Source organism: Helianthus annuus, chromosome 13, assembly GCF_002127325.2.
Source record: "Helianthus annuus cultivar XRQ/B chromosome 13, HanXRQr2.0-SUNRISE, whole genome shotgun sequence".
In the NCBI taxonomy this organism is placed as follows: domain Eukaryota; kingdom Viridiplantae; phylum Streptophyta; class Magnoliopsida; order Asterales; family Asteraceae; genus Helianthus; species Helianthus annuus.
This window is the reverse complement of record NC_035445.2, coordinates 131,256,887-131,267,879: the sequence shown is the minus strand read 5'-3', so window position 1 is coordinate 131,267,879 and position 10,993 is coordinate 131,256,887. Positions and strand designations below refer to the sequence as shown.

At 37.9% G+C, this 10,993-nt stretch overlaps 1 protein-coding gene across 4 annotated transcripts; it reads right to left on the bottom strand.

Moving 5' to 3' along the window:
• Positions 1-3,180: 3,180 nt before the first annotated feature.
• LOC110898700 lies at positions 3,181-10,506 on the bottom strand. 4 transcript variants are annotated; one of them, XM_035982501.1, is made up of 9 exons: positions 9,450-10,506; positions 6,652-7,569; positions 5,357-6,331; positions 5,069-5,175; positions 4,897-4,954; positions 4,242-4,436; positions 3,975-4,130; positions 3,755-3,858; positions 3,181-3,667 (listed from the first exon to the last, which is right to left on the bottom strand). In XM_035982501.1, the coding sequence occupies exons 1-9, from the start codon at positions 10,368-10,370 to the stop codon at positions 3,235-3,237; spliced, it is 3,867 nt and encodes a 1,288-aa protein (XP_035838394.1). In that variant the 5' UTR covers positions 10,371-10,506; the 3' UTR covers positions 3,181-3,234. The 4 variants fall into 4 exon arrangements, with proteins under 4 accessions (XP_035838394.1, XP_022001215.1, XP_035838395.1 ...); XM_022145523.2 differs by having other exon boundaries at positions 4,600-4,954; positions 9,450-10,505; XM_035982502.1 differs by having other exon boundaries at positions 4,600-4,954; positions 6,652-6,723; positions 9,450-10,504.
• Between the last annotated feature and the right edge of the window lie 487 nt (positions 10,507-10,993).

Below are 10,993 nucleotides of genomic sequence, written 5' to 3'. Positions count from 1 at the left end.
CATTAAATAACATCTTGTACTTCAATGCTTTCTTTCAAAGGAAGTCCGTACTGGATGGCACCCGAGGTACCTTTTCTCCTTTCTAAACGTCGTTTTTACACATATATGCCCGCTTTACTCATCTGGTTTATATAATATCAGGTTGTAATGCATACAAGTGGTTATAATCTTGCGATTCCCTCAAGACACAGTGGCAAAATGACATTTGACCCGTGGTATGAAGTTCCGCAGGTCAAACTACACCCACTAGAACCCCAAGATCATGGATCGTTTGATTAGGGTCCAGTGACCAATAGACCTGCTAGATCACTGGTCAATCCAGTGTCAAGTATATTGGGCAGAGGTTGTAGGGAATTATTCGTTTCTGTGATGCACTGTAAATAAAACCTACTAGAAAAGAACTTTTAATAGTGCACATTTGTTAAAGACTTAAAGTGAATTGGGCTACTTGCTAAAATACGTCATGTACTTTAACCTTTCAAACAATTGTTATTTTACTAAGCCAAACAATTGTTATTTTAGCAAGCCATGTGCATATCTGTGTTGTAAGTAATATCGATTTTATATTATGATTTTTTTAAATTACAACGTTAGCGCGTCGCCACTAAGAACCGAACACATGAACAATTATTCTTTCATATTACGACAACAGTTTTAATGATCTTTCTTTTGATTGCTATAGCATCTATTGTTATTGAATTGTGGATCCGATACCGACCTATTGTTATTGAATTGTCGATCCGATAGCGCTTTTGTGCACGAAGGGTTCTTTGTCAATAAGACCCGCAGCAACGTGCGGGTAAACGGCTAGTATATATATATATATATATATATATATATATATATATATATATATATATATATATATATATATATATATATATATATATATATATATATATATATATATGTATATATATATATAGACTAGGGACTAAACCCGGACAAAGCATATTGTCCGGGATGCAAAACAAAAATTTGGACACCAATAATAATTAACATATTCTGAGTTTAACATCATAAATTCAGAACTGATACTTGACTTGGCTTTGACTTTGTTGACCGTAGACCAGAACTGATAAAGCACAGTTACCCACCCGGCAGTAACTGCACTTACAATCAAACCTAATCGATCTCAACGTCTCTCGATGTTCATCCGCCAACTCCATAAATTTTTCCTCTCGTTTCTTTTTAATGTCCACCAATTATTGTTTAATAAATTTATATTCTTGGAGCTTGTCAGACATACCAATTGACCTTTCGCTCGATGTTGCGGGTCCTTTATCTTTCTTTTTTTGCCTTCTTGGAGATGGGTCTACATTTATGCCGGGTATATCACTAGTGAATTCGGTATTCGGTGTACCCGCTTGGTAGTTACCCGAATCCGATGACTTTCTTTTTTTGCCATGAACCACCACTCTTCTCTTCACCCAACAACGGAACCGAGGACCATTTCTGATGCTTTCTAACCACCTCCCACGCCTCAATATGAGGAAAGCCACCCGGATGTTTTTTTTGGTAATCGTTTAGCGCTTGTGTCATAAAAGAGCATCGTTACTCCCGCTAGGACACTTAGTCTTTATATTATTTGATATTCGATCCGCATGTGGATTTTTTAGTACACTTTGTCTATATATTATTTTTTTGAACTTTTGGAATTTGTACTTTATAATAATTATTTTATACTTCCAAGACTTCTGTTGTGTTATTGTGAATATCTATATCAATTTCTCACACATAAACCCCAAGTCCGGGCCCACTGGAAAATCAGGGTGTGATAGGGATTCTATCTATGATTATATTGATGATTTCGAATACCTATTGACCTTGGTCCCTCGCTTACCAGAATCTCAAGCCTTAGGGTATTTTGTGGCTGGATTGCAGGATGATACGAAGAAGTGGGTGCTATTACATCGCCCTAAATCGGGATGGGATGCGATTTACTTAGCCAAGGATGTGGAATCGATGCTCCAGCCAAATCTTGATACCGCGTCATTAACTCGTTTTCGGTATGTTCAGCACCAGGGGTACTCGGGGGTACTCATTGATCGGTTATGGGATTGGGCTTCTTTAATTGGGCCATGCGGAGTTCAAATCTGTGGGCTCAAGGATCTATGAATAGTGTGGGTACTGTTTCCAAAGTACCACCACCTCTTACTTTGGGCCAAGCTGTTTACCGTGATCGTGGCACCCGTTATTTATCTTGCACCGAATGGGAGGAACGTCGGAAGAAATGGTTGTGTTATAAATGTGGTCAGCAATATAGTCTAGCTCATGAATGCCCGAAGGGTAAACTTCGTGTGATGTTGCTAGGAGATGATGAATTGGATGGTTCCGATGGGCTGCATTTTCCATTGGAGCAAATGGATGTTTTTAAGTCGGATGGGGTCATTAACACTGATGTGGGCTCTTCTACGAAGACTTGAGGACAAGACTTGTGTTAGGAGGAAGTATTGATAGAGATCATATTCTAGTTTAGATTTTAAGTGTCATTTGTCTAATCTAGGAGGAGGGAAGTGTAAATACTATAGTATAAATATGTGTCAATAATTCCTTGGGGCAGGGGGTAAGAAGATACATTAGTAGTTAGGGCTGTAGCTTGGCTTAGAGAGAGGGCTTAAGTGTTAGTCTATTGAGTTTGTAAGATCCAATTGGATCATCTTTCTCGTATCAATTTTAGTTTCAGTTTATGTTACTTCTTCCAGTTTCTATCCATTGTTATTAATCAGAATCAGATCCTAGATCCTAAATCCTATCAGATGTCCAAAGTTGAGTTCTATCTTATGAAAAAAAAAAAAAAACCACGTATTAAATGAGAATTTCTTAAATAAAATAGTTAAAATGGAATCATAACAAAATCAATAAGATTTTGAAAGAATTAGTGAGCGAGCGCATATGTAGAACCATCATGCAAATGAAATTAATTAATTAATTTTTATAAAATCTGTAAATAAAGAAATGAACTTATGTTATGTCTCCAAAAGGTTCTAGTAAAGTGAATGAATTTAGTTAAAAGAAATCATAATACAACTCTACAACCCTCTTGGTTTTTCCATTAATAAAACTTCATTATTGTAATTTTTTTTTTTTGTGTGATCATATATTCTTCTTTTGTTAGCATCATAGAAAGACTTCTTTCAAGTAAATAGGATTCAAAATGTACTCCCACTCAAATAGAAATAAGAAAAAAAATATTGTGTTTACAATTAATCTTGTCCATTACAAAAAAGATATCTATATGGGTCTAAACTCAATGCCTTCAATAACAAGCCCACTAAACTTCTTCCAGCCAGAACTTCTCAACTTAAGATCCATGTTGATTGTAGCAGCAGCACGCAATTCCCAAATTTGCACTTCAATCCATCCATCGTTCCTTTGTTGTGGAAGACCTTTTATTTTCCACCAATTGAGTGGGTTGTGGGTGTTTTGACCAGCCTTTGGTCTAATAACAGGAGTTTGAGGACTCGTTAAATAGATATACCAAATTTTATCTCCGGAATCGCATTGGTTGTCTTCCACTACCAAAGGAGCCTCAAATCCAGATTGATCTTCTGGTAATTTGTAGACAAGGTAACATGCATATATTGTTTCAGATGATACTAGTTGGGACTTGACTTCAGTTTTAATGCGAATATAGTCAGAATCCAAGAGAACGGCTTCTCCAAATCTAAGAAATGTTAGAAAATCATCTTACACATAAAAAATTTATGAAAGATGGTAATACAAGAAAAGTGAAGGGAAGATATAAAAGAACCTTGATTCGGGAAAAGACATTATATCCTGGTGCGACCTCCATATGCCAGCCTTTCTTGATGATATCGTATGACATTTCTTTCCATTTTTGTCTAGAGAAAACCACTGTCAAACAATAATATGAATATATTTAGCAATTGAGTAATGTTTCCTTCCCTCTGAAGCATGCTCGTAGAATCCACAACAATTACATTTGAGGAAAAAGAAATAAATAGACTTACAATATCCCTCTTCTGGCTATCAGTTATTAAGAACTCTCTGTGAATACTTGAGTATGCTTTCTTCATCCTTTTCCATAGCAGCCTTATTTTTGACAATTTCATTATGCCTTTATAATCAGTTGGCAACTTTTCTTCCAAATTTGCATCATGTTCCAGCTGTAGAAGAATATAAATATATTAGCAATTAATATATAATGCTCCCTGCTGGTGGAACCATGTTCATAGGCTCCACAAAAACAACATATGAGAAAAAACAAAAGGACTTACAATGCCTCTCTCCATATTGTCATCCCTGATTAAGAAGCCTTTGCGAATAATTGCGTACGCTTCCTCCTTGGTTGTCCATTGCAGGCTATTTTTTGACCATTTCATTATGTCTTCATAATCAGCTGGCAGTTTTTCTTCCCAGTTTGCATCTGAATCTGAATCTGATATGGGTTGCTTCTCATCTGTATGTTCCACCTGTAGAACAACATAACCATATTAGACGTTGAATTAATCACTAATATGGGTTTTCTTACAATGAAAATAACTAATGTTATCGTGGCGACACTAAAAGAAAATTAAAAGATATTTATTAATTTATGATGTCCAAGAATAGTCAAACTTTTATTTGTAATCTCACATTCACCAAGGACTGAAATTCGATGCCTTCTACTTGTATGCTATTAAAATTATTGAAGCCCTCAAACAAAATCTGAAGATGAACAATTTTGTGGTAACAAGTAAACTGATACAATTCACACATCCACCATCCATCTTCTCTCTGACATGCAAGGTGTGAAAATGAACTTTCAATCTCCCCTTTCAATTTGTATTTGAGGTATATAGGCTCACATCTTCCTTTATCTTCTGTGTACATAAACTTGAACACAAGGTTCACCGTGTATGTGATTCCTGGTGACAAGAATTGAGTTCTTACATGCGTAATTTTGACATCCCTATCCGCATAAAAATATAGGTAGGAGCCCAGAGCAAATCTGCGTGAATAGTAAGATATAATGATACATTGTATGTGATTCTAGGTGAAAGGAAGTGAGTTTTGTTGAATACTTCATCAAATATTCTCAAAAGCTAGAAACAAGAAAAGTCACCTTGCATTATATCCAGACGAGAAGCTAAAACGCTGGACATTTGAACCCAAACATTCTGCAATAGATATCATCACACAGTGTTCTCCCTTCTTATTTAATGAAAACCACTGTACATCCATTAAACAAGTTGAATTTAGTAAGTGAATGTTAAAATTCTAACATCTTTTTTTATTCTTGGTTGATCAAATTACTAATTATTTGAACATATACATTTGAAATCAGGTGTATATAATTAAGGATGGCATGTGATATATAAATATATTATAGACATAGCAGCTAATTACATACCGTTTTGCCGCCACTAACGAGAACCCCTTTGTACAACAATTCTTCTTTGGAACATGAAATAATTTGGAATGCACTCTCAAGATTTGACGTAACGTCAGCTATCTCTGGCCGATCTTCACGAGATTCATTTAAACATTGATACGCAATGTCTGAAAATATTTTTAAAACACTCTGATGCATTGGTTCGTTGTTCGAACTTTTAAAAATAATATCATTTAACCTGTTTTGTTCATAGCTCTTAATCCACGTGGGCACTAAGATCTCCTTAACATGACCCTTGCTATCAAGTGTATAGCATAATCTCCCGCATAAAACTTCGAACAACACCACGCCGAAAGAGTATACATCGGACTCTTTTGTTAGGGTGTGTGTCATCGCATACTGTGGATCACAGTACCCATGGGTACTCGCTGTAACTGTGGCAATAAACCGGTTCTGCTCATTAGCGGTGCCCATTATTGATAGCCCGAAATCAGAAAGTTTACCATTCCATTGCTCATCAAGAAGAATGTTGGCGCTTTTTACATCACAGTGGATAAGTCTCTCATGTGTCTCCCTTGGATCGTGAATGTACCTTAGTCCCTCCGCGGCATCAAGGCATATCTTGATACGTTGTGACCATGTGAGAAGAGGGGAATTTAAATAGCGGTCAAGGCTTCCATGAGACGCATACTCGTACACCAGGATCATCTCATCCTCTTGGTAACAAAATCCCATAAGAGAGATAAGATTTTTATGCTCGTACCGGGAAAGCGTCCTGATCTCTTTGAAGAACTTACGGATTCCTTGTCCATGCTTCGGATCAAGACGCTTAATAGCAGTCATGCCTCGGCCCTTAGAGTGAGACACTTCTCCTTTATAAACCTTCCAAAAAGCACCACCTCCAATATAGCTCTTCTCAACATTGAAGTGGTTGGTGGCTAATGTTATCTCTTCCAACGGGATTTTAAGATCTTGAAATTGCTGCCAGAATACCTACATATTTGTGAATCAAATAATAGTTATTATAGAAATCAAGGGTGGGAAAGCGATTGCAAGTGCACAGATTGACACGACGTCTGCAAACTTTTTCATTTCAATTTGTTGGTGTATTTTCATTTTAATTCATTCCACAATCTTATATCTTTGGTGTTTAGAGTGAATCAACTGAATTCTTTCTCATGATCGGTAAAGGGAAAAAAACACTTGAAGGAGAAAAATAAGATTTTTGCTATGCCTTTTAAAGAAGCTAGTGAAATTCCCAAATAAGCTAACATCCTACAAATATAATTTAACATCCTACAAACATAATGTACCTTCTGATATCGGAGTGCACTCGCAAGTTCTGTCACGACCTCAGCCATCCTTGGCCGATCTTCACGAGATTCCTTCAAACATCGATACACAATGTTAGAAAAAGTTTCTAAAGCGCTCTGCTCCAATGGTTCAATGGTCGTATATTTAAAGGTGATATCATTTAACTTCTTCTCTTCATAGCATTCAATCCATGTGTGCACTAAATTCTGCTCAACACGACCATTGTTATATGTACAACATAACCTCCCACATAAAACTTCGAATAAGACCACACCGAAAGAGTATACGTCTGACTCTTTTGTTAGGGTGTGCGTCATCGCATACTGCGGATCACAGTACCCAGGGGTACCTGCTGCTATGGTGACAATAACCGATTGATGCTCATTAGCGGGGCCCATTATTGATAGCCCAAAATCAGAAAGTTTACCATTCCATTGCTCATCAAGAAGGATGTTGGCGCTTTTTACATCACAGTGGATAAGTCTCTCATGTGTCTCCCTTGGATCGTGAATGTACCTTAGTCCCTCCGCGGCATCAAGGCATATCTTGATACGTTTTGACCATGTGAGAAGAGGGGAATTTAAATAGCGGTCAAGGCTTCCACGAGACGCATACTCGTACACCAGGATCATCTCATCCTCTTGGTAACAAAATCCCATAAGAGAGATAAGATTTTTATGCTCGTACCGGGAAAGCGTCCTGATCTCTTTGAAGAACTTACGGATTCCTTGTCCATGCTTCGGATCAAGACGCTTAATAGCAGTCATGCCTCGGCCCTTAGAGTGAGACAATTCTCCTTTATAAACCTTCCAAAAAGCACCACCTCCAATATAGTTCTTCTCAACATTGAAGTGGTTGGTGGCTAATTTTATCTCTTCCAACGGGATTTTAAGATCTTGAAATTGCTGCCAGAATACCTACATATTTGTGAATCAAATAATAGTTATTATAGAAATCAAGGGTGGGAAAGCGATTGCAAGTGCACAACTTGATGTTAGCGGAAGCCGTTATCGTCATCGTTGTCATATTCCTGTTTGTGTGTGTGTTGTACAGAGAATAGACAAAAAACGAATTGGAATGATATGTTCTTGAATATCTTGTTGGTACAGAAATCAGGTTTCGGTTAATACATATATATAACTATGAGGATGACGGTTGTAGGAATTTGGCGGGAATAACCGTTATATGAAACGGTGCCACCAATTCGTCATCTCGGTTCGATAATTAATTACGTAATAAACTAAAACATCCTAATAAATACAAATACACAATAATAATTAAGTTTATAATTCTAATACACTCCCCTAAACTTAATTAGGTTTAGAGTAATGTATTGGTTTGTTGTTGCATGCTTCCACCACAGCCTTCTTGACTTGTTTGAAATCAAATTTGCGCCGCTTGTGAAGCTTTTCCATTCCCTTCCGGTCACAACCATGGAACAGAGCGTAGTCTCGTAATGCTCCTTTTTGAACCGTTTTGAACTTGTAATAGTAATGCCATATATCTGCCCATAATCCATGTTCTGTGCCGGCGACGATCCATTCTTCGAAAAATCGTACTCTGCCCTCATTCGTTGAATTCCAGTGTTGATGACCTCCCTGAGTAACTGGGTTGCCTTGTCATGTTCTTTTAATTTGCAGAAGGCAATTAAGTGTCCCATATCATGAAAATAGTAACATCGCTTCTTCGTAAGATCCTTCCTTCGTCGTTCGTTCCTCTCGTCGGAACAGTGCTCACATGCTATCATCGTCGTTGACGATGATTGCAAATTGTTGTCTCTCCTCACATGTAATCGGGGACTTATATAATCGGGATCATTGTTTATTTCTCGCCCGTTTCCTTGTCCGATGTTCATCTTTATCATCCGTCTCTTCCCGGGATTGTGTAATTCTGATTGTAATTCTCCGATTTCCAACCATTCCCGTTCTCGTTCCATTTCTCTGTTCTTATGATCATCACACATCTCCTTTTCTTTCATACCTTCATTTCCGTGATCTTCCTTGTTTACATCACCATGAGAATTGAAATCTCCCATTTCTATTTCCGTTGTTTCTTCTCGTCTTTCTTCCGCCTCTCGTTCCAGTAACTCGATTTCGATTTCTAATTTCATTAGAATCTCTCGCTTCATTCTTGCGAACATTCGTGATCGTGGAGTTGTGCGATCGGGGTTGAATTCGTCTCCTTCTCCATATCCTCTGTTTTTGTTCTTCATCCTGTTGTGCCCGGAATCGTATAACCGTGGCTCTGATACCACTTTGTTAGCGGAAGTCGTTATCGTCATCGTTGTCATATTCCTGTTTGTGTGTGTGTTGTACAGAGAATAGACAAAAAAACGAATTGGAATGATATGTTCTTGAATATCTTCTTGGTACAGAAATCAGTTGTCGGTTAATACATATATATACCTATGAGGATGACGGTTGTAGGAATTTGGCGGGAATAACCGTTATATGAAACATGAAACGGTGCCACCAATTCGGCATCTCGGTTCGATAATTAATTACGTAATAAACTAAAACATCCTAATAAATATAAATATACAGTAATAATTAAGTTTATAATTCTAATACTTGATATGACGTCTGCAAACATTTTCATTTCAATTCGTTGGTGTATTTCCATTTTAATCCATTCCGCAATCTTATTTCTTTGGTGTTTATAGTGAATCAACTGAATTTTTTCTCATGAACGGTAAAGGGAAAAAACACTTGAAGGAGAAAAATAAGATTTTTGCTATGCCTTTTAAAGAATTTAGTGAAATTCCCAAATAAGCTAACATCCTACAAACATAATGTACCTTCTGATTTCCAAGCGCAGTCGCAAGTTCTGTCACAACCTCAGCCATCCTTGGCCGATCTTCACGAGATTCCTTCAAACATCGATATGCAATGTCAGAAAAAGTTTCTAAAGCGCTCTGCTCCAATGGTTCAATGGTCGTATCTTTAAAGGTGATATCATTTAACTTCTTCTCTTCATAGCATTCAATCCACGTTCGCACTAAATTCTGCTCAACACGACCATTGCTATATGTACAGCATAACCTCCCACATAAAACTTCGAATAAGACCACACCGAAAGAGTATACGTCTGACTCTTTTGTTAGGGTGTGTGTCATTGCATACTGCGGATCACAGTACCCAGGGGTACCTGATGCTGTGGTGACAATTACCGATTGCTGCTCATTAGCGGGGCCCATTATTGATAGCCCGAAATCAGAAAGTTTACTATTCCATTGCTCATCAAGAAGGATGTTGGCGCTTTTTACATCACAGTGGATAAGTCTTTGGTGTGTCTCCCTTGGATCATGAAGGTAACTTAATCCCTCTGCTGCATAGAGGCATATCTTGAAACGCTGTAACCACGTGAGATGCGGGGAATTTAAATGGCGATCAAGGCTTCCTCGAGATGCATGCTCGTACACCAGGATCATCTCATCCCCATGGTAACAAAATCCCAGAAGACAGATGAGATTTTTATGGCTGTAACGGGAAAGCATTGTGATCTCTTTCAAGAACTCGGGTATTCCTTGTCCATGCCTCGGATCCAGACGCTTGATAGCAACTGTGCTTCGTCCCTTAGAGTGAGACAGTTCTCCTTTGTAAACTTTCCCGAAACCACCACGTCCAATACAGTTATCATCGTTGAAGTTGTCGGTGGCTGATGTTATATCTTCTAGTTGGATTTTAAGATGTTGAAACTGCTGCAAGAAAGCATCCATATTCGTTCGTGGATCAAGTAATAATTAAAAAAATGAAATGAAGCAATTGCAAGTTCACAGCTTGACAAGAGATGTGTAAAGAGCCAACACAAGATGTGCATATAGTCTTTAAAACAGGGAAGTGAAAGATGGTTAAGAATGAGAGATACACAAGATTAATTGAAGGATTCCAAAGTCAACTCCATGTCGGTCAGCCTACCAGCCGTTATTTTGAAGGATCCCAAAGTCAACTCCGGTTAGTCTACCAGCTGTCGTGTGAATAATTGAGGATCCCGTGTGGGTCAGTCTACCAGCTGTCATTGTGTAAATAATTGAAGGATCCCAATGTCAACTCCGTGTAGGTTAATTTTTTTTTGATCCAGCATCATCGATGAAGGCTTCATTTACGAGACTGTTAAACGTACTCTCGTAACAAGTGGTGAAAGGCTTGCCAATGATCTTTAAATCAAGTGGTGAAAGGCTTGCATTTCTCTTTAGAGATGTAGGTTTGACTTCCACTTGGTGTAGAGTGAGGAATTGTTGGCAATGATAAGAGACCCAGGGAAACCTGTATTGGATCCTTGAGCCAAACGAGTTTTACAGGTAATTTCACCGTCGTTCCTACGTGCGGGTGGATTACCGGG

Bases quoted from the DNA above. Each gene is read 5' to 3' on its own strand.
- LOC110898700 (XM_022145523.2), bottom strand. From the start codon at position 10,370: ATGGATGCTTTCTTGCAGCAGTTTCAACATCTTAAAATCCAACTAGAA. The intron at 5,176-5,356 runs GTATGTAATTAG...ATGGATGTACAG, and splicing joins TCGTTAGTGGCGGCAAAACG to TGGTTTTCATTAAATAAGAA. The intron at 4,437-4,599 runs GTGAGATTACAA...GTTGTTCTACAG, and splicing joins AATTTCAGTCCTTGGTGAAT to GTGGAACATACAGATGAGAA.